At 36.8% G+C, this 24,204-nt stretch overlaps 1 protein-coding gene across 2 annotated transcripts; it reads right to left on the bottom strand.

Annotated features, from left to right (window-relative positions):
* Window positions 1–131: 131 nt before the first annotated feature.
* Nct (Nicastrin) lies at window positions 132–24,105 on the bottom strand. 2 transcript variants are annotated; one of them, XM_072303406.1, is made up of 13 exons: window positions 24,087–24,105; window positions 16,774–16,881; window positions 15,094–15,217; window positions 14,117–14,363; window positions 12,673–12,826; window positions 11,705–11,941; window positions 10,903–11,096; window positions 10,385–10,563; window positions 9,235–9,421; window positions 8,490–8,714; window positions 7,320–7,422; window positions 4,062–4,257; window positions 132–3,367 (listed from the first exon to the last, which is right to left on the bottom strand). In XM_072303406.1, exons 2-13 carry the CDS (start codon window positions 16,862–16,864, stop codon window positions 3,349–3,351), a joined length of 1,956 nt encoding a protein of 651 aa, XP_072159507.1. In that variant the 5' UTR covers window positions 16,865–16,881; window positions 24,087–24,105; the 3' UTR covers window positions 132–3,348. The 2 variants fall into 2 exon arrangements, with proteins under 2 accessions (XP_072159507.1, XP_018915571.2); XM_019060026.2 differs by lacking the exon at window positions 24,087–24,105 and adding an exon at window positions 17,631–17,938.
* Between the last annotated feature and the right edge of the window lie 99 nt (window positions 24,106–24,204).

Raw genomic sequence — 24,204 nt, 5'->3', positions numbered from 1 at the left:
GAGGAAAGTTATGAATATTTTTCCTTTAAATTTTCAGAATCTCACGGTAAAATTGCAAACAAAATTAACTGAAGCATTGGGAGGAAAATATTCATAAGTTTACCAGGAAATTCACATTTTATTAAAGGAAATTTGGGAATGCCTAAAGGCTCATACGACGTTCTTCCTTAGCACGGCAGAACTGTGGTTTTGCGCTTCAAACGCCACCACTGTTGTATGGGTTTTTCTTTTGGTAAGCCTCTTGGTTCACAGCTTAAAAGAAAGAATTGAGATCCAAAAGCAAAAAGGGTTGTTTGAGGGGAATGTTTTTTCTCTCCTACACTGCCTCTTTTCCGCACTGTGTCATCTTTGAACTCTAAGAAATTGCCATTTTCCATACAAAATAATGGAAAAAATTTAAGTTTATGGAAATATATACATTCGAGCGATGTTTATATACTTATTTTTGAGCTGAAGGATAATAAAAACAATTTTAAGGCTGCCAGGTAGATTTTAGCATAATACAAAATGCAAGCAGCAGTTAGTTACTTGTTAGAATGTTAAAATATTATAGTTATCACCAGTCTCAACATCAAATAAGCTGAGGTTTCAAAAGGTATCAATGTTTTCAAATTGCAATCAGTTTCATCCATTCAAAAACTATCAAGGATGAAAAAAATGTTTGGTTTTTAAGTTTCTGTTGGCATACTTTGAAATAATACTTGGATCCATAATGAATATTCATCATAATTAAAAATAGATCGAGACAACTTGCTTGACACTTACATGATAAAATTCTTCTGAGTGACAGACTGAGCAGAAATAGCATATATCAAATAGATTGAATTTTTTAGTTAACTAATACTGTACAAAGGACGCATTAACAATGAGATATTAAAGCTAAGAGAGGGCTTTTTCAAGATTTACAAAAAATTTAACACATGAAAAAAAAAATACTTAATTATATACAAGGGGAAGATTCATCTTTCACAGTGTTTTGTAATCCTTGTCAAACAATCAGCCATATGAATGCAAGTGATGCGAACTGCAAAGGAGGGCAGAAAATTATTTTTTCCCAAATTTTGTAGGATCCTGAGAAAACATGGAGGAAACTTTTTAAAATTGACAAAGCAAAAGAAAAAGAAAAAAATTTACCTAAAAATTAGACTTTCCAAAACTTTGAAACGATCTTAAAAATTGTAAAAAAATACACCTATTTTTTGTTAATTATACTGATCGCCAAGGTTGGAACCACAATTTGGTTTGTCCTAAAATTGCATCGTTGACTTTGATTCGTTAACGCTGATTGAGTGTCAAGGACTTTTTCATTTAAATTATCGCTTTCTTCAACTAATTGCCTGACTAGAAACCAGCGAAAAAGAATGAGGCTCAGTTTATTTTAAATCATATACTGAATTAGTACTTGGAGAGAAATTAATCATTTAAGTGCCATTTAATTCAAATAAGACAAAAATTCTTAAATATAGGGAACAATAATCAACTCAAGAAATGCATTCGTCTTGTTTTACCTATCACAGATAATGAATAGCCTCTCTCAATGCAAGAAAAAAATCAATTATACGACTTTTTCGGGACGCAATTTTAATTTTACATGACAGCAATTAGCAAAGGGAATTAATTTCTACCAAAGGCTCAATATAAAAAATTGACTTTAAGTCAAATCTTTAAACACTATATTTTTTGTAAACCTCAAATTTTCGGCAAGAAAACGTAAACCTCTGGACAAAGTCAAAACTTGTTTCGATATTTTTTTCTTGAAAACATCACTTTACTTCCTTTTGCTAAATACAGCCTTCACGCAGTCTCATTGATTTTTAACCCTAGAGATTGGAGGGCTTAAAACTCTTGACAAAAATACAAAATCGTTTTTTATTTTACTCAATAATTTGGTTCTAAGTTCAATCCAATTTTGAAGAATTAAAGGAAACTTTCCTCTGACTAGAGATCACTGTGGGTCCCAGCAAATCTCTCTGATATTCCTCCATTTAAGATTTGATTAATCATCTCTGATAAATTACCTGTTGAGGCGCCCCCCCTCCCCCCCCAAAAAAAAACAATAATGAAAATATCGTACCATTTAAGACAAAAATAAATCAGTGCGACTTTCCGTTGTAGGCTTTCCTTCTGGCTTCAAGACCAGAATGCATCTGGACTTTTAAGGCACAATACTGATCTTATACATTGATAAATCTAATTTCAGATAAATTTCCTGCACTTGAAGTTGGTGACCATTATAATAGTGAAGTTCAGAGAAACCAGCTACACATGCAAATCAGTTACAATTCTTGAAAGTTGATGACACCGTTTTTCCTCCATTTAAATGTATATAAAATATTATATTTTTACCGAGGCAGCTTGCCTCACTTACAATCAATATTTTTAATGAATTTGAATGGAGGGACAGCAGTGTTGCCAACTTGAAAAATCGCCACTGATGATATCCAAACAATGCCTGGGTGACTGACCAAATTTAATTGACATATGCGAAAACGTCCGTTGTCCAATACAGGGTTTCATAATTGGGTTTCTTTTGTCCGAAGACACTGATGAATAGGATTGATCTCTTCTGTAAACGTTTAATTACACTTAGGGGATTATTTATAAAATTGTTCTACATTCCTAACATCTTAAACCATCTTAAGTTGTTAAGTTACGACAAAATTGTCCATTCAAATTCTGAAACGCTGTCTTCGTCATCGGACGTTTTCGCATACGTTGATTTAATAATAATGGAACTCATAAAGGAACACTAACATTTACTAAATCCTGAAACACATCTTACAGTTGTAAGATGTTGATTAGAGTTGTTGATTAATAAATTTTGGTCTTTGAGATACATAATTCATGGTTAGGAAACAGTTATCTGAAAACTAGACAGTTGCATAGATCCCAGAATCAAGTCTTGACAGTTCTGACAGACCATAATCGATCAGGTTTTTAAAGAAAAGATAACGCTACTAATATTGATACAGAAATTTTGCATGTGAGAGGATTTTAATCTTCTTTACATATTTATAAGTTTCAACCTTCAAATCACGATTCAGTGATTTATGCAACTGACCCATTGCAGCATTGAAACTTATATTCAAAACACGAAGAGGAGATGAGACAGTAACACATTGAGTGGGGAGCTTTCAGAGGGAATATGAATCCCTGAAATTACAGATAAGTGCACAAAATTAGTTACAGTAACAAACAGTTACAGTAAATAAATTATGAGTACTTAACATTTTGTAAGTACAAGTTGTTTTAGGAGAATATCTTTGAATCTAAGATATTGCCTTATACAGAAACGGGGGATCCAGCTCCTTCCAGGACTGTCAGCGCTATGTGATTTCCATTTAAGCCCTAGCTACCAGGACTTGACCTGAAAAATAAAATAATAAGATAAATTACACTTTTTTCACAATATACATTTTAAGAGCATGCAGAATGAACTTTAGTTTTAAAAACCACAATTTCCTTCATGTGGCCCTTCAAGCTGTCCAAAACGGTTGATTGAAATTTTTGGAAAAAAATGGCTGAGCAAGCATCAGTTCATATAATCAAAGTCTTCAGAGAAAATAAGAATCATTAAAAGGTCTCATATTCTCCACCAAAAACCGTGATTTTCCGAATTGATGTTCAGTTTCTTTACTAACTGTAATGGTCGATTAATTGAGGCGAAACATTTGGGGGTGCTATATGAATCATAACACAGTTGTTTGAACGGAAGTTTCTTTCTTTGAGAAAGATGCAGACAATTTTTCGTTATGATAATTAAATAAGGCAAGATGACAAAACTCAATTTTTTCATTTTTTAGCGAAACGAAATTACAAGTGAGTTGATCATAAAATGATTTTTTGGAAAATTTCCAGGTGATTCTGCTTATTACATTTATCTTTTTGACATTCTAGAGAAATTTACTCGAGAGTTCTGTATGATTAAGCACATACATTTTTCTTGAAGAGATGGAAAATTGAAAGAAGTTTTTTTTTGGAAACACTGAAAATTACAATCTAAAAACTAGAGTTCCATGATTTCAGAGTCTTAATTCTCTCGAAGCATTGAGCATACTTACGGAGTTGAATTGAAGATAGAACCAGCGCAGTGATTAACCCTTTGGACTAGGAAGAGAGACAAGATAATAACCGTTACACCGAGAGATAACGAAAATATTTCATAGCTCCGGGATGGTTTCAGGAACATTCTCATGCTGAACTCACTCCAAACAGACTCGGTCCATGTTGGAAACTCGCCTGAATCCCATTTGTAATCTACAAAAAAATAAAAATAATATAAAATAACCAAGTACTGATTAACATAATTACAGCCGAAAGTAAGCGGCTTTTTTCATATCCAAACGAATTTACACAATACTTTTTCATAAAATTGTCACATCAACATAAAACTTGGTGACCTTAATTGGCATAACAATAGCTAGAAGCGAAAAATGCAGAACTTAATACATAGGAGTGTTCGAAAGTCTCAAATGTTTGATTTGCATCAATTGAAACTGATCAAAACATGTATTTATTTCCTTGCAAGTTTTTGCAACTTTTATAGCAAGAATGATAAAAATTCACAGAAAATTCGAATAGAAACTGTCGGTTGGTTTTTTTTTCATAAAAAATAAAATACGAGCAGAGACTTACCATGTTAGAATCTGAGGTATGCAATTGTTAAACTTTAGATAACAATAAAATGAATTAAATTGAACGCAATTTACTCTGCATGAGACTAGAGATAGTCCAGGCAGCATATTCCCAAACCCCGCGTGGATTGTGAAAAATCTAGCCTGTCCTCAAAATCGTTAGCCGCTGCCTTCTGAGCCCTGCCGCGGTCGGCATGGGCCTCTTCAGCAAGTGGCCTTGGGCACTGCGGCCATCCTCTCTCCTTTCTCCTTTCTCCCGTCTCGCGTCTCGCCGCCCCGTCTGATTGTCTCTTCAACCCTTCGGAATGAATGGGGGTGACCTCGCGGTCCACTCTTTTTGTTTTCCGGAAAATATCTTCTTCCTCCTCAAAACAAGCCCTTCGCAGAGTTGTCACATGTTGAGTGCATTTTGAAATGCACCATTGACAGTATTTTTAGGTTTCTGCCTTCATTCATTATGTTCAGTCTCTCAAACAACGTAGTTGAATGATGAACTTTTTTTGGGGAACATTTATTTTTCATAAAAATTTCTATTCCTATTTAATGGGGTTTTAATAGCTCTCCTATTGATTCGGGTGAGACACCAAGTGCATATTCATCCTCGCAAATGCAGAGACTTTTTTTTATAACTTTTCTTCACCACCAGGTTTACTGTTTATCCTTTCAAGCAAGGTGATAGGTTCTGCGCAGAACTATATAAGTAAAAGAAAGGAAATAATTGAAAAAAGAAAAAAAAAAATTACTTGAATTTTTTGTCAAGAATACTGCTCTTGAATCAAGAATAAGGTCACTCGAATAAGGCCGAATCCTGCTCGATATGAGCGGCAGCGGCTTTTTTCTCAAAGTAGGTACGCATTTTGCAGCTTAAGCCAAGAGAAATCTCCTCCTAGCGGCAAATTCAAGAATATTAATTCTTACGTAATCATTTTTTTCCAGTACAAAAGCTCCGCAAATTCCACTAATCAAAGAGGCTTGTGAGATGCATATGCATTGCGCTGCTCTAAAAATGTTCCGAGAGTTATTTTCCATCAAAAATGTTTTTTACAAAGAACATAACGGTAGGCATAGCCAATAGACAAGTTTATTGATCATGCGATCAACGAAGGTGACGTCATGACTTTGCATTGCGAAATTTTCGGCATTAAAAAATATTTCCACTGCACGTAATTTAGGCATTTTTCGGTGAAAGGGCGTATGAGACGTCCATTTCTGCTAAGATTGTGCAACGTAGTTCTCTATCCGACTGTTTTGCTGTTTATTTTTCGTTAAATCTGCTCAGAGTTTTTCCTGGCGATTTAAAGGACATAAATCGACTGTGAATGAATTTCATTTGCCGCGAACGGTAAGAAAACTGCGCAATCGCAACAGCATGGCAAGCTCCATTCGCCCTTTTACCGAAAAAGTCCTCAAATTCTGCTGTTTCAAAAGATTCAACTGAATAAATAAATATTACATCGATTAATTCGTGGCCAAAACTGTTGAGAAGAAATCAGAGGAAGGGCATGAAGGTTGGACGGAGATGAGAGACTACCTGAGCCGAGCCGGTGCGGAGGAGTCTCGGACCCGCACAAGGGGCTTCGGTTGGGGTCTAAACGGGATTTCACAATCCACGCGGGGTTTGGGAATATGCGTCCAGGCAAACAAGGAAAAGAGCCTGCAAAAATCCCGGGTAGCAATGTTTTCATCCTTTCTTATGTAATTTTTGACACTGAATCTGAATTTCAACTTTGCGCCATTAAATTCGGACCGGAAAGTTGCCAAATTTGGCAAAAATGGCCTAAAATCGGACTTTTTTCCGGATTATGGCCTGTAACTTGCCAAAAATTGATCTGACGATAAAATTAGTTATTTTCAGAAATAAAGCTCGTTAAATTTCCTATAAAAAAGTTCCTACACACTTTTTTGCTCAAGGCAAAATCAAGCGCGCTGGCGGGCTCCGAACTTTGTAAAATGTGCAAAAATTGCGCATACTGTAATGTGTTGGGTTATCCTTATTATATACATCAATTCATTTCACTCAGTGTACTTCACTTAATTTGTCCAGAAATTACTCGTCGGACGATTAAAGCACGAGACATCGGGCAAAAACCGCGAAAAACACAGTTTTTCCTCATTTTTCAAAGTTCGGAGCCCGCCAGCCCGCTTGATTTTGCATTGAGCAAAAAAAGTATAGGAACTCTTTTACAGGAAATTTATCGAGCTTTATTTCTGAAAATAACTAATTTTATCGTCAGATCAATTTTTAGCAAGTTACAGGTCATAATCCAGAAAAAAGGCCGATTTTAGGCCATTTTTGCCAAATTTGGCAACTTTCCGGTCCGCATTTAAGGGCGCAAAGTTGAAATTCGGGTTCAGCGTCAAAAATTACATAGGAATCGATGAAAACATTACTACCCGGGATTTTTGCAGGCTATAGCCCTTTTCATGGCTTATTTGCCTGGACTAGGAGCATGTTTGATGGAAGACTCAAATCATATTTTTTTTCATAAACTTTAAAAAATTGCTTAATATGTACCCTTAACATTTATCTTCTGGCATCGTGGCTCTATATATTTATTCTCACAAGGTCACAAGCAGAACCTTAATTTGAGTGTCTTCGCCTGAACATTTTGTAATGACAGAAAGCTAGATGAAAGTAATTTCTAGAAAATTTTGAGCGAAAAGAAGTACTTGAATATACATTACCTGGGATTTCAAATGCAGGACTAGATGCAGATGTGAGCTTGACATACGTTTTGATACACCGACCACTTGTTGCATCTCCGTACATCCAGATATAACTCCAATCCTGAGAAAATAGTTTTCATTAATAATCAATGATTTGAGAGAAATTGTTTCTTTTATTCTCTGAACAGTTGGTTATTTTTTTTTATCGCAAATATCTATTCCTTTACAAAAAAATAGGGAAATTCAAATTTGCTGTCTATATGTAAGCCATGAAATTTAGAAAATGGAATTCCATGACATTTCCCTGATTATAAGAAATGTTACAAAGGATAAAATTTCCCCGATTTCAAGACAAGTTACGAAGGATAAAAGGCTTTTCTAAACCCAAGCATATGTATAGAGAAAAGTAAGACAATCACACCAACATTGCGATGTTTCAAAATTTCCTCTCCTATTTTGATTTTTTGGAATGCAACAAACCAACATTTTCCCTTAAAATCTTTCTAGAAATATGTAATCTTCACTTGGACAGTAAAAGTTGTGACACTTTTTGAATAGGGATGTTGGTTAGTTTCCCTCCAAAATATTAAAATAAGAGATGAGATTTTGAAAAAACGCAAAGTAGATGCGACCGTTTTCTATCCAATTGTTGTTCAAAACATCAATATGTACATTCTGAAAAGCAAAAAAAGGTACTTATCTTGAAGATTTTTCCCTGAAAAACTCGTAATTTTTCTGATTTTTCTATATTCCCTGATACTTTCCCGACTTCTCTGACGGTGTTAACCGTATGTCGAGTAAAAATCAACCGATCTTAAAAAATTTCTCGCTGCCATGACCAGGGGCCAGTAACATTGTTTTTTTTAACTTTTGTTCTTTTAGATTTTTAAATTCTTTTTCAATGGTTGATAATGACATAGAGGCCGATCGAAACGTCCCATGTTTTATAAATTATTGTGTTTTTTCAGCTTCATCCCTGCCTTTGCTTGTCCTATTTTATATCTATGTTCTCGGGCTGCCACAGTGCACATTCATCTAGATCCTAAAAAATGGAAATTTTAGAACTATCCTAATTCCTCCTTGTCAAGTTTTCAAAACACAAAGTAAAATATCTGTGACAAGAATGATCAAACTTTAAAACTACACATTCTTCTATATTATTGTTAGAGAGATTTTTAAAAGACTCACCAATGAAGTATTTGTATCGGTTGAGCATTGCTCAAAGGGGATGGTAGTCTTGTTAGCGGTAAAATCTGCCAGAGTCAGAGCTGTGAAGGTTGTCGCAACATTCGTATGCCTATCAACACCAACGTAAAGGGATGCTGGCTTTGCGTCCAGTTTTGCATCCCAGGCAAAAGACCTCCACAGCGAACAATTTTGGTTCTCCAAGTAACAATATAAAAGCTCATCCACCTAAGAAGCAAAAAATATAGTTACACATGATAATGTAAATAAGATCGGTAAAATAACTGCCAAATGGATTCTAGATTTGCTATCAGATTGCATTGCAAATGACAAGTGAAAGTTTGCTTTACGCTTCAAGGAAATTGGCTACTAAAATGAATAGATATGAACAGCCATAGTCAACAGGCAGTTTGAAGATTTGGTCCATTGGTGTGAATCGATGCAACCAATCACTACAAAGTGTATGTCATTCTTCTATTCCCTTTTCAGCTTATAAATTGCACTTTAAACAAATAATCCTGTGATTTCAAGTCGCTTGGATTTTTAGACAGGTAACAAAAAAGTACTTGTGTTATAAAAAAATCAAAGTTAGTGACAAAAAAAAAATCATAGTGACTTTCTTGGTGATTGATAGTTTTGTTTTAAAATTTTGTGCGTAAAACTGACTTTTTAAACAAAAGAATAATATTCCATTGAATTATTTTGGCCGAATAATGATTCCTGCACATCATAACAAAGAATCACATACTTGCTTGGGTGTAACTGTTGCATTGTCTGGTGCCGCCTGCTTGAAAATTGTTTCATAAAGAGCGCGGGCTAAAGATGTTGATAGATTTGCCAACAGAAACTGTACGGAACCCGGCAATATTCCTTTAGTACCATTCGAATACTCATAGCCCAAATTCTGGGCATCATCATAGATACTTTCATAGTACCTGTTGAGGGAGAGAAAACCATTAAAAAAAGCATAAATTAAGATAAAATTCGTAAATAAGTAATTAAAATGTGATGATACACAGGAAACATAGATGTTTTAGAGTAGATTTTTCCCTTTCTCCTTTTTTCCCAAAATTACGATAGAAATGGGATCAAATAACTTAATTTTGAGTCTTTTGGCACTTACCAAAATAACATTTTGTGATGGGGAAAATATGAATCACTGAAACAAGGTTGCAACTAAATGGGAACTGTATCGAATGGAAGAATTTGGGCAAAACTGCAGAAACAACGATGATTCTTTTTTTACCATTTTATTTCTATAAAATTGTTAGAATCTCATCATTTCGGCAGTTTTGCCCAAATTTTTCCTATTGATACAGTTCTCATAAGTTGTGATTTTATTTCTATTTATTAAGATTTGTTCCTTGAAATAAAATTACCAAAAAACTGCCTGAATTAAGGAGTAATTTTAAGTCATTTCATGGATTATAATAATAATGAACGGCAATTGGTCAGTTGAGCGCAATTGACAAGATGGAATTAGCGGACACAACTATGTCAATTGCGCTATAATAGTTTAGGCTTATACGTTAGCAAAAAATAAAAATGTAGGTCCAAACCCCTAATTTCAACATCCAATAATAACGAAGACATCACTGTTCAAAAATATGGTGTATGACCTTGTTAATGCTGGGGTGGATGATGTTATACGCCACAATTTTTGAACGGCAATAGCTAATGTTGGACAGAGGAACTTGCTATTTGGAGGGATTTCATTATTTTTGCTGATCTATAATCTAAAATTAACAAAAAGAATGATTCAACAATTTGCACGAGTGACTCATTATCTCATGATTATTGCTTCTTGGGTAGGTCCTTTATCCTATGGACAGTTGTGCTTCCAGGAGTCTCTAAATATAGCCTGAGATATTAATACTTGAATGAGTAGGGTTGCATACCTGTTGTTGAATTTCTTATAGTCATTGGTAAGAATGAAGCCTGGTATGTTCGGGTCTTCTTTCAAAAATGTTTGAAATGATGCAGGAGGCAAACGCAGAGAACCGTCTACTGGAAGGAAATTTACTGTTTGAACTGACTTTGAGAGCTTTTGAATGAAATTTTCAACAACTTCCGGATTCTGTAAAAGGGAAATGAAAGCATAAGAAAAATTGAGGATTAAGCAAAACTGAAAAAAAAGCAAGTTTATTACTACCATAAACTCTTTAGAAAATGTAGTGATACCAAACATCATTTAACACAAACGGCACACAATTTGAATAAAATTAGGGGGCCATTGAGAAACCGATTTTCCTAAACTTATCAAAAAATTATTCAGATAGGCTCTTGAGGGAACCTTCATTCACCTCTTGGGACGAGTCAAGGCATAATGTTGGTTGATAAATATTAAAATTTTAGAATTTGAGGTGCACTCCAAATAAAAACTGAAAATAAGATCATAAAAGTAATTTATACTTACCGATGCATTCCTATAGTGATAATACAACTGTTTCGGGGACATGAGTTGTGATAGTTCGATAAATAATTTGATATTTTTAGTGCTCAGATATTTGGTAGGGTTCGGGAACATCTTCTGCTTCATGTCGTAGACAACACGAGTTGAGCCAATGTAGTCATAAGTTTCACCATTCAAAAGCAAGAATAATACCGTCTCTTCATAATGCAACAAAAAAAGAAAATACATCATGAACATCATAAACAAAGGAGTGAAATCTTTATCACGAAAGTTATTTATGTACTACTGTTTTCAAATACTCTTCTTTGGCACTAAACAAATAATACTTATCATGTACAAAACTTCTTTGACAGTAAAACTATTTATTCGCTGGTTAGCAATTAAGAAACTGCCCTTGGATATGCCAAACCTTCAAACCGTGAACAATAAGAAGGCATTTCAGACGAGTATGGAGTGAAAATAGGTCGCAGTTGATGGAGAGGAAAATGAATCAATTGGCTTTAGAAAAATCAATTTCATAGTTATCAGTCTTCTTTTTGAAAAATACTAATAATTTTCAGGAACTTTCATTCTGCTAATCAAGAAAACTTGTAAGATAGTGGAAAAACAAGCAATGAAGAAAAGCTGTCTTTTCCATGAGATTCTGATAATTCCCTGATTCAAATAGAACTTTTTCTTCATTTCTCTACATTTTTGCCCCAGATTCATTAAATTTTTGAGAGTTTAAATGCACAGGAACCTTCTTAAAATGAAAGAACATTCAAGAGAGAGAACAAAAATTAAGTTACAAAATTTGAGTTATTACCATTTGTTTCAACAGGCGCGCTTTGATAAAGAGTCCATAGAAGCTTGGCCGTGGATAATGCTGTGACGGTGCCAGTGACAGCAGAGAGAGCTCCTGGAGCAGAGCCATAAAACAAAGATGCTGCGTCCATGCGGGCGGCTACGATAATCACCGACTCGTTTGCAGTCTCGCTGGGAGATCTCAGCGGTGGGACTGGAAAGTAAATGTTCTTGCCACCGATTGGGTCGCAGTATTTGACTGAAAAGATGGGGAAAGATTACTCACAGAGTAATAGAAAAAAATGATGAGAGGTATTAACTCCTTGATCTAAGTCACCAATATTTTGATAATCACAGGAAGCAGGGCAAGAAACTGTCCTACGGAAAATTGGTGAAATTGATTTTCTGTTAACCAAATGAAAGTAACTGACAACTGAAATAAATTGCAAGGTGAATTATTGGCGTCATTCAGCCATCTACATGTTTCTATGGTTCATTTTATATTGACACACATCCTGGCTGATCGGATCTTGAAAAAGAAGACTATTTTCTTTCCTTTTCTTCTGAGTGAGAAACAGAAAGAGAAAGTAGCAAAATCCGTAACTCAGAACTTTTAGAAATTTTTTTAACCCTACGAGCGGATTAAGATGTTTGATCTCCACATTACTTCATATTTTTAAAAAAAACTTTGGTTATGACAAAAGCAAAATTCTTCAAGAGGAGGTGTGGCTTGATGCTGATAATTAATGGTCCAAAACGATTACATATAATTACAATTTTATGATTTCTGATTCAAGCATTCTGAAATATGAAAGATTATGAATGTTTTAATTTTTCAAAGAATCAAGGTATTAAAATATAAATTAATAGTTCCAACTGTGTCCATCAAGCTTATCATTGATACCTCTTGTTTGCTACACATTTAAAAATTTGACAAGCCCTGAATTAAAAATGCACACATCATAGTAAGAATAAAAGATTCACACTCACTTGGTGAGAAAGAGCTGCTGAGAGACATGAGTTCGTTCCTTCGGGTGCAGACACGAGAGTTGACTGCAGAAAACATATGGCTGCTAAGTTCCAAAGCGCAGAGAGCCCGGTCATTCTGAGTTTCATCCAGAGGCAGATTAAAGTTTTTAAAGCACTGAAACCCAAAAATTTTATCAGACTCTATAGAGAATCATTTCCCATAAGGATTGTGCGGGGTTCTTTTCGGGTTTTTACGAGAAAAAACAGGGAAAATAAACAACATTGACACAAGAAATGTAAAAAAGAGATTTGTAGTTACGTACCTTTATACATGAAGGAAATGTAGAAGTTACATTTGCTTGTGGGTAGGTTTGAAAATTGCTGCATTTGATAGTTTTTTTTTTTTTGTTTCCTTTTTTTAAAGCTTGGCTCACTTTACTCTTAACTTCACACTAGATTGAGATTTGCAGAGAGATTTTTGAGATTTGATAATGCGAGAATTTTTTCTAATTTAGGGTAGTAAGATTCTTTAAATTTTTTGTACCATCACACTGAAGTTCTGCTGAACGAATTTTCTCTCATGCTTTAAAATTTTACTAGGCATGCTATTCGGAATTTTAAAAATTATGCAAACGTTTTTCTTTCTCCAATTTTCGTTATTTTCAGTAAAGTCTAAAATTTCCATTTTCCTTTTAATCGACAAGGCATTCAATACACGTTCCTTGGGCGTGCTCATTATTACACTAAGACGAAACACTAGTCAATCACATGAATCACCTTAACTGAGCTCGCTAATCTCCAGATGTGTGCATTGACACTCAAGTCAAATTTCTACGATTTTCAAGCTAATGGTGATGTTGCGTGTGTGAGGAATTTGCGATTTGACTGTTGATTCTTATGTAAACGTTTGCAAGAAACATGATGGTGCCACTGGTTTTCTCTGAAATCAACTCCCAAGCTCATAAAAAGCTCTCAAGTTGAGGCCGATATAGAGGGGATATCCCACGCTATCCTGAGAGTTTACCTCTACATCAAAGATAGGGAGCAAATACATTAGCAGGGATGTTGTGATATCAGTCTTAGAGTCCCCAAATAAAGTGGCAGCCCTGTCGATGTATTTGCTCCCTGTCTTTGCATGGAGAGTTTGTCTTGATGCAGAGGTGGACTATCAGGATAGCGTGGGATATCCCCTCCATTTTGGCCTCAACTTGAGAGCTTTTTTTGAGCTTGGGAGTTGATTTCAGAGAAAACTAGTGGCACCATCATGTTTCTCACAAACTTTTACATAAGAATCAACAGTCAAATTGCAAATTCCTCACACTTGTAACATCTCCATTGCAAGTTAAGCGGAAAAATGAGCAAGTCGACCAGCCACTTATGTTGAAATTTTCATAGGTCCCCCAATGATTTGACTTAACGAACTTTTACTGTACCTATAACAAACAAGATTACGAAAGTAACTTACTTGTGTGATGTTATTTATGGCCTCTTCATCTTCTATGAAAAACATTGGGAAGCCCCAATCCTGGAGCAGCAAAGCTGTTCCATTCTCGTTCCATGGAGCTTCAGGATCGCACGAGCCTGGAAGACTCGAATACCTGTTTGGACACGAGTCGGCATGGGAGAATGAACTCACCCTGGGGTCACTAGGGGCACTCATTAGAAGCATGCCCGATATTTTCTCATTCCCAATTAGTTGCGATAGGGTGCTCCTGTAAAATAAGAAAAAAGGGTCAACTTACACGAAGATTTTATGGAAAATTGTGCATGAGTTCAGTTGAAGTTGCGGCTTTTCAACTACAAAATGATGATATTAAAGAACATAGAGCTACTTGAAAGTTCCTATTAGGGACTCCTTGTTTGATATCTCTTGAAAGACATTTGGATTGAGATATAGAAGAGGACCTTTTTCTTGTCTTTGTTCCTTCAGGGTGTCTACTAAAACAGGATGGCCAAAAATCAGTACTTTTACAGTACTTTTTCAGTACATTCCTAAGAAATTCAATACCTCCTTAACAGAAAAATTCAGTACTTTTTCAGTACCTCCATTCGACGAGATTCGAAAAATTTCAGAAATTTGAATTTCTCACTCAAATTGCGACAAAAATGACAAATGAGTGAGTAAAATGCCGGACCTTCTTTGCGCACTTTTTCAGTGCTTCCGGACCGCCCTTACAAAATCAGTACTGTTTACGGACTTGTAGACACCCTGTCCTTGTGTCCCACAACCTAAAACTCAAATTTTCAACTTTTCGGGCACTGCTTGTTTCAATACATTGGAAAATAATTTTGGCGTACCTTTAGAAAAAATACTTTTGCAAAAAAGGGAAAATTTAAAAATACCAGACTTCCGTAATTTTTAAGCTCAAATTGAACATGAGAGGCACATTCTTGTTTATTCAATTATATTCGATGATGATTTTGAAATAGATTGTTCCTTACTGACGAAACATTGGAGGACGAAGCGCTACAACATATGGCCCCTTCCCTGTACCATTGACCAACCATGTGAGATCAGCAGGTGATTCAATCAAATGGATAACGCCCACATTTCCGTTTAAGCTTGCTGTAAAAATTACAAAAAAGTAGAATAAAAAGAGGTTAGTATTTATGTATGACAGCTGCTAATCTATAGAAAAGAATGGGATTCTTAAGTGCAAGCAGAGTTTGGTCAGACTATTCAGGTGCTGCGACAACTTTTTGAAAAAATCTGCAGCTTTAAGTCATATGGATTATGGCAGTTGATGCATTTAGTCATTCAAGAGAAAAAAACCACAGAAAAGAGGTCCTTTATGCATGGTTTTGAATGGATGCAATGGCTTGCGTTTCCCAAGACGCAGTAAGATTGAACTTGTTGGTTTCTAGGCAATATTTCTGCAAGTGAAAGGTTCGTGACAGGTTGTACTGGGTACAGATGATACAACGCTAACTATTTAATTTTTGCTTTGAGCTTTAACTCTGTCCTCTGTAAAATCCGAATTGTTACTTCAAACATAAGTCGATGTGTTCATTAGAGTTTTGGATTCACTCTAAGCACTATGTGCAGACCTGTCAGAATGTCAAACTTCGGTCTCCATGTTTGTTTATCCTGTTTTGGAAGCAAATTATTAATATGAGATAATTCCCTAAAACTTGAGCAAATTTCAACACCTACAAGTAGAGAAATTTATTTAAGGCAGACTCATGCGGAGAAAAAGAAATAATAGCTTCCACAATGCTCTTGGTACATTTCAAACAAGAGTATAATTTTTGGACACACTTAAAAAGTGACTTTTGCAATAACGAGCATCCTAGTTTCAATATAACACTATAGCCCAGACTAAAGCATTGTTCTCAGTATATAATGATTTTCTTCTGTGTGCAGTAGAGGTTCACAACCTCCTTTAGCCGCAGACAATTTTTTCTCCAGGAGATGTTGTGGATTCCGCATCACCAACAAAAACAAACAATCCTTTTCATTGTTTTTTTTCGGTTTTATGCTTTTTTAATTTGACTTTCACAATTTGTTTTATTAAAGAGGCGGGGAATTACCTACCACTACAGGCAGCCTACAATTTCATAGAGGCTGTGACAATTGTTTCTTTCTACAAAAAATTTCTTTCTTTCAGCGATTGCCTTTTTTTTTCCAAAAAATGAAACCAATGTAGGTGAGCCTTTGCAGAGCACCACCAGGGTGTCTGCTAAAACAGGCTGGCCAAAACTCAGTACTTTTACAGTACTTTTTCAGCACATTCCCAAGAAATCAGTACCTCCTCAACAGAAAAATTCAGTTCTTTTTCAGTACCTCCATTCGACGAAATTCAAACAATTTTAAACATTTGAATTTCTCGCTCAAATTGCGACAAAAAATGAAAAGAATTCCGGACCTTCTTACCAAATTTCTGCACTTTTACAGTACTTTCGGAGCCCTCTTCAAAAATCAGTACTATTTCTGGACTTACCAGACTTGTAGACACCCTGACCACTCATCAGCTGCAGACCACAGGTTGAGAGCCCCTGGCACACATTTATAATACTTTTTTGCCATGCATTTTTGGAGGTTACACTTGAGTAATGACAAAATAATTTGTCAATTCATTGGTGGAAAAACCATTTTAAAGCCATTCATTTCATGATACTTACAAGAGCATCCAAAGGAGTGAGTGCCGTTCATGACTCGGAAGCAAGCAGCCGTGCTGTCAATTGTCAAGTACATTCTATCATGGATACTCATCTGTTCACTACCTTTGACTTGAAAAGAAACATTGAAAATTAGCAGATTGCTGTAAATAATCTATAAAGAAAAAATTGAAAGTAACATGATATTGAGGAAGATAAGGACTGATATGAAATCACCCTAGTCTTTTTTCTGATTTTAGAGTTTGCGTACTTACCAATGAAACCCAGAGAGGCAACTTTTCAATTTAGTGTGAAGAGCCGTGTAAAGCTTAGGTTTAAATTTTAGGCAGGAAGGTGGATGCAATATAATCAAAATGAGTGTAGGTATAGAAAAACCTGTGTGATGGACTGGAGGAATTCCTTCAAGAAACTAATATGTTATGTTAGAACGCATATCTAGTTTACATTGGAATAAAATGCACCATCCTTTGGAAAGACCTTATTAAATTTATGGCATGAAGACTTTCAATGCTTGCCGAATTTTCTATCCCAATGATGGGAGTTTTCAGAGATTAAAGACGGGTAGAATTTGAAAGATCAGCCCTTTTGTCTATCGTCTGAATAGACTCTGGGCACGGATGTACTTAGATATAATTTGGTATGAAGGAAATCATTAGTAAAATTTGAAATCTCATCGGTGACATTGGGAATAGGAAAAGACTGCACTGTGAAGCATTCTGGTTAAAATGTTCTTAGTCATTCATTGTAGCAGGCGCAGTCTCGGAATGAATATTTATTCGAGGACTAATAACCTCGCGATAACAACCTAAGAAAATAGGGACAGAAACTATTGAATGGAAAAAAATCTTCCAATATCTTACCCACTACATGATTCAGACAAGATGATAGAATCATGATAGCGATTCGGAGATTAAATTCGAACACTTTGAACTTCATCTTCACTCTGACAGCTGAACACTTGATGCTAGAACGTATGAGAAGTACCGTGACAAAAACCGAGAAACCGGTGGAAGGTGCTATTCGAAGATTTGAGTCACGTAAAAAAATTCATATTTCAGAAAAATTAAATCACAACGAACTTTTTTCACTATGCAGTTTATTAGTTATCAAAGTTTCACAACCTAGTCACTGACAAGCCCTGATAATCCGACACATAACCTCAAATGCGTGGAACCGCTTTTGTTGATTTTGATGTTTACTTTTTGCAGGCAAAGACCCCCTCGGAATGAGCAGGCAAGATGGCTGCGTGGCGCGACGGGAACTCAGAGCAGTTCGAGCGCTCTCTAACCAATACCTACTCTAACCCATCCTATCGTCTGCCGTCTCCCCACCTTATCCATCCACATAATCATGTTTCCAATAATGTAAAATGAATCAGTGAGTTCGGAAACACTCCAACACGGGTTTTTTTCGATTTTCACTTTTTTACGGTTTAGTAACACTTATGGATAAGTAGAAGCATCTGCACGCAAAAGGATATTTCGAAATTGCAATCGGAAGTGCTCGAAACGGCGACGCGGGAAAAGGGAAGAATCGAAGAATTTCATTGGAAATACCAATTTTTGGCCGATCAAGGGAAACGGGCGACTATCCGATGCGGTTTTATTTTTTCGGTTCAGTATACCTTGTGCCAACAAGTTATATAAATATGCAAGCGTTATTCAGGTCAAAAAATATAAATTTTTCAGGGCAGACTATGAAAAATCAGTATCTGAAACTTGGTGCGTTAAAGTCTCTAGAGTACTTCTTGCGTCCTTTGGCACCAAAAAAGTTTTTCTTAAACTAACTTCTTCGCCCGCTGCGAAGTTTTAAGTGTTTCCTGAAAAATTTTTTTTCCGAGTTGGTGTATTTTCGAACTCACTGATTCAAATGTCATCTTAGGTAGGTACCTAATGCTATATTTATGCTCCCATATTTCACCCCTTGATGCCTGACTGGTAAAATTTACCACTTTTTGGATCGTTATGTACTTTTGTAGGTATAAGTTATCAAAAGCAGAAATGTGCAAAGATATTTTTTTAGCAAATTTTTCAAGAAATATGCTAAGTGCCTCGTTACCTTTAACAGGATGTTTCCCAGAAGTTGTACCATTGTGCCACAAAAAAAATTTATAAATTTGTGCGAATGCTGAGTTAAATTTTTAGCTTGATGGTTCATCTTCACATGGAAATATTTTTGGTAGAATTACAAATTCCACAATGAAAGTCTAGCAACACAGCTAACTTAGCAAAAGCCCTCATATTTCTTGAAGTCAGGAGAGGGTAATATTTCTCCCCCCTCCTCCTAACTAGTTCCCCCAATGCTCCTGAAAACATCTCTGCTGAGCGCAAAAATCCTCAAACTCATCCCTCATCATCTGGCATCCCCATGGCTCAGATATAAATGAAGCCTCTCCCCCCTTATTTTCCATCAAAATTCAAAATGTAAGTAGGTACGTTAGGTACGTTTAGAATTTGATTTCAATGCCTCAGAACGCTGCGGGGCCCCCACACAAGCTTGTGATTTCTCCAGATATGCTAAAGATTTTCCCTCCTTAGGTAATCCTTAAATTATATCAGAAAAATGTCTTGCCAAAGAATTTTGAGAATTGCCCTGGTTAGTACTTGGTTTGAACTCTTTTAGAAATTTAATCCCGATCAAAAAGGTCAATTCCCTGAGCTGAGCAGTTTAATTTTTCTCCGAGAGTGAAATTTGTGCTTGGCGCCATTATGTGATGTGCAAAGAGTAGAGGAGAGGAGAGAGCAACAGAGTATAATCATGAAGTCCGAGCGAGCTTCATGCACGCTCCACCAGCTACTCCCGCTCTGTGATCGCCTGCTCATTCGTAGGGGGTCTTTGCCTGCAAAAACGCTCAATCGTTGATTTTTGTTCCCGTGTTTGGAAATCACAGGAAACGGAAACGTGGGGTCAAACGACAGGAACGTTTCGCGCCATGAAAAAGGCGGTAAATTCAACGGGACGCTCTTTTTTTTCAGGAGGTCCCGAATAGGACGGCAGAGTTTAATCGCTTATATATGCAGGATATTGTTTTTATATTCATTTGCATAAACTCAATATTTACAGCATGGTAAAAAACTCAAGTACCAGAGCACAATTACACATTGAAACCAAATTTAGCGGTATATCCACGGTTTGATTTAATGCAGCTTAATCTTTCATTCTTCTTAATCGTGTTGCAGTTCAAACCTACTAAATGGACGTATATTTGTCAAACGGAACTATGTGCACTAAGGCATGAGCCCTGATACCCATAAGAATAAATGCATAACAGGGCTTTCACCATAATGCACATAGTTCCGTTTGACAGAAGTACGTCCAACTATCGGAGTAAACACGATGGACCTTGCTAATCACAAGCTGATATATGCCCTGCCACCTATTTTACTTGGGAATTCAACCATCTCGAAGTCACTTTCTTGCTATAAAGCAATAGAAACAGCAGCTCATCTCCAGGCAATGTTCTGTCAAATTTTGGATCCACGCGTGGGGGAGAGAACTAGGGTTCAGAAAAACCTACTTTCTTGGAATTCTGTATTGAGCCAAATTTAAAAATCTACAGCAGGTTAAAAACCTGAGAGGGATAACTTTTTAACGCTGTTGACATATTTTGTAATTTTTTCAAATGTAGGTATCAAGAAAAAAATCTGATTCAGAAAAAAAATTACAAACGAGAAAAGGCGGAAAAAGCTCTCATTTCGTAAGAGTTAAAGTATAGTAATTTCTAATTTGTTCGTCTTTCGGTGATACAAGAGACAGAAGTTGAAAGAGAGAATCCAAACACGAAATTTTGCCCGGAGCGGCGCGGCGCAGAGAGTAATGATGACGACGACTTGAGATGGAAAGGAGAAGCCCTCGGCGCGCCGGTCAGCATGAAACACATATTAGCGCCTACAAGACTCCGTGAATACTTCACGCATCGCGTCAAACGTAGTGCGGTCTGCAGCGGTTGGCGCGGCGCGTGAAACGCATAGCGCCTACAAGACTGTAGAGATACTTCACGCATTGCGCCAAACACCGCGGTGGCGGAAATTAAAAATATTAAACCACATTCATGTTTATTCTTTCATAATTTTTTCGTTTTTTTCTTATAAATGAAAGGCCTCGTCCACACAGAGATAGGTTTACGGAACTTAATTTCCGCGCAAAGTTCCGTGAACTTTTGCTGGTGTTGACAGGGCTTTCACCAACAATGTGCTCAACGCGAGTAAACACGTCTTATGCACCCTTCCTCCTCCGGCACGTTCACTTGATGGTTTGTATCGGTGTTTCAAAACGAATGAGAGGGGGCGGCAAAATAAAGGCGGCCCGTAGGCGGCAAGTAGGTAAATCCGGCCCTGATACCCATACTTTGTCTGGCGGTCCAGTGGTAATAAAATTAGACTTAAAGCAGACTTTAGAATTTTTCTAACAGATATGAAACAGAGGAGCATCTCGGTTAATCAGTTAATTGCTATCGCGTTTAATTTGTTCTCGATAAATGAAAACAAACAAATAACACCCGAGTCTCGCATGAAAACTCTGGAGCGCCTTAATTGGTAGAGTATGGACACACGTGAAAGTTTGAATGCCCATCAAACCTCACCAACGCTTTCAGGCTGATAATTACTGTATCACCATTCAGGGGCGTCATCTAGAGGTAGAATGCGAATTTCACCCTTAGCATCGACAACTTTGATGGATTGAAGTAGATTTAGACTTAATTTTTCAGTAAAAAGCCACTATGTCTGATTCAACTTTGAAGGGGGAGGGGGTGAAGGGGGGGGGGGAGTACGGTTTTGCGGTACGAGTGCACGGAGAGGTATGAAGGAGCAGGGGCCAATCAAATCTTGAATCTCTGCCGGGCAATTCACGAGGGGTTCCTCTCAGGACTTTTCGTCGCATTTTGTAAATTAGTAGAATGTAAAGTAAATAAAACTAATAATAGAACTAACTTTAACTCTAACAACAATGTAGTGCATTGAAACCACTCGTGCTGAGCCGTTAATACGCAGAAATTCTACAGTTTAGTTAATGCGTGTTTTTCCATTACGAGAGTAACCAATTCTAATAGAATGAAAGAATAAAGCTTACAAATTAATCGTTTTTTCTACCGTTTCCTAATTTATTGGCGATTTGCGAGACAAAGAACTCAGTTTAGGGTTGTCATAAAATTTCCCCATTCATGAAAGCTTTGTAATGTGCTTCATGCGGAAAAGAAATACGGTCCAATGTCATAAGCAATGTGCCCGTGATCCGTGGGCGAGTTCGTGGATAGTTTTCGTGTAATACCGATTAAATTCACATTGTAGTTTCACCGAGTTTCGATATGTACCTCATGACGGTAAGATATAGAGGTGCCTTTTCGAAATTGTCCCCTTTTTTGGGAACTTGCAGGGGAACGAAATGAAATCAAGTGGCCAAAATGGAGTTGGACAATAATTGAGTGTTTGGGGTTATCCCCTAAAATTGGACGTAGTCCTTCCAAACGGAACTATGTGCATTAGGTACGAAGTGCAGTTATGCGCATATTCTTATGGGTCTCAGGGATCATATCGACGGTGTAAGTCAGAAATCATATAACTCGTTTGCGGTGTCTGAAAATCTCCGCATCTATGTTGTTTTTTTAAAGGAGAACAAATTGACATCATTCCTTGAAGTTTTTGCAGAATTTTCTTCGCACAGAGAAGAAAAGTCACGGCCGTTTCAAAGAGTTGCCGTTGCCCTGGTAGAAATTGGCAGTAGAATCTGTGTTCCAAAATACCATAGACCTACAGCCGGCTGTAAGATTTCCAATAGCTTCTATAGCCGGCTACACAATTTCTTATAGCCTTTTATAGCCGATGGAGATTAAGTAACAGTCAGACAATAAAGTGTATGCTAAACGTTACTAATTACGGATGCTAGGACTTAGTGAGTTTTTGGACTACCGCTCTCTTTTTGGGCCGTAGTATCTTGATTTATTTTGCGAGGAAAGCTCCGTACTTTTGATGGATGCCCGCCATTACTAATATATTAGAGCGCCTTCAGTTTCGTATGATACTGTGCAATACCTCTGGTGTGAAATAGTTGTTTCAAGCGCCGTGGCAGGCGGGCAGCCAGCGCGAAACACGTATTGGCGCCTACAAACCTAACAAGGATACTTCACGCGTTGCGCAATGCGTGAGGTATCCCTGTTAGGTTTGTAGGCGCCAGTGCGTCGCCGCGCCGCTTTGTGTTAGGCTCTAATATTTAATCTGGCGGAGTCAGCGTTATTCAACTCATGATTTTGAAATGTTTGCACATCCTGTATGGATTATTCTCATTTTAATTGATGAAAAGAAATATGTATTAAAGGAAAATATAATGTGTGTTTTGTAAATATTAAGGTGGTTCCGTATCAAACTTAATGATTTCCAAAGCACACGAATTTCTACACAATTTCTTATAGCCTGGCGAAAAAGCAACAGCCAGGCGATAAAGTGTAAAGCCCGGCGATAGGAACTATAGCCCGGCTGCATATTTTTTTATCGCTTTGTATAGCCCGGCCGTACGATTTTCTCCGCATTCTACAGCCAGCTATATGACTTTCTGTAGCCTTCTTTAGCCGGCCACAAGAATTTCTATGGTATTTTGAAACGCAGCTCTTATCGCCAATTTTTAACAAGGATGAGTAGTTTCCCGTTCAAAAAATAAAGTATGACAGGAAGTCTGCGACGTTGCAAACCGAGTTATGTGATTGCCGACTTACACCGTCGATACGTCTTAATGCACATAGTTCCGTTTGGCAAAAATCCGTCCAATGGCAGGGTACTCGGGGTACAATGCTCCAATTTGTTGGATGATATGGAGCGGAAGCAATCAAGCAAGAGATTAGTTTGACTATTTTTTCAAAGAACAAATTATGCATGATGGAAAATCTGCAACGTCGCAAACGGAGATACGTGGTTTCGCACTTCATCCATCGATATATCGACGGTGAAACTACAAGACCACATTTCTCTGTTTCCAACGTTGCAGACTTCCCGTAATTTTCTATTTTTTACATGGAAAACCACTCGACGTCAATTTTTAAAAACTTCCGTGATTTTCTTCTCTGTACAAAGAAAACTGTGTGAAAACTTCAACGAATGAAATTGATTTGAACGTATTTATGCTAAAAGGAACTATGTTACACGCAATCCCTATGCACATAGTTCCTTTTAGCATAAATATGTTCATTTTTTTCCGAAAAAAAAAATTGGAGCGGAGATTTTTAAACAACACAAACGAGATCTGCTAGTTTCACCGTCGACATTACATATTTACAGCGCACAGACACAACTTCCAAGCGGAAATTTAGCAACGTTGAAATGCAGTACCGTTCTCTCGTCTGGAAAGTGACGATGCGTCGTTTCTGCAAAGATCGAGTCAATCCTTCGAGGAGCTTTCTCGGCCACTCGAACTGATAAATCACTGGGGCTCCAACTTATTTTCGCC

This window comes from Bemisia tabaci, chromosome 8 (assembly GCF_918797505.1).
Source record: "Bemisia tabaci chromosome 8, PGI_BMITA_v3".
NCBI lineage: Eukaryota > Metazoa > Arthropoda > Insecta > Hemiptera > Aleyrodidae > Bemisia > Bemisia tabaci.
This window is presented reverse-complemented; position numbering and strand designations above follow the sequence as displayed.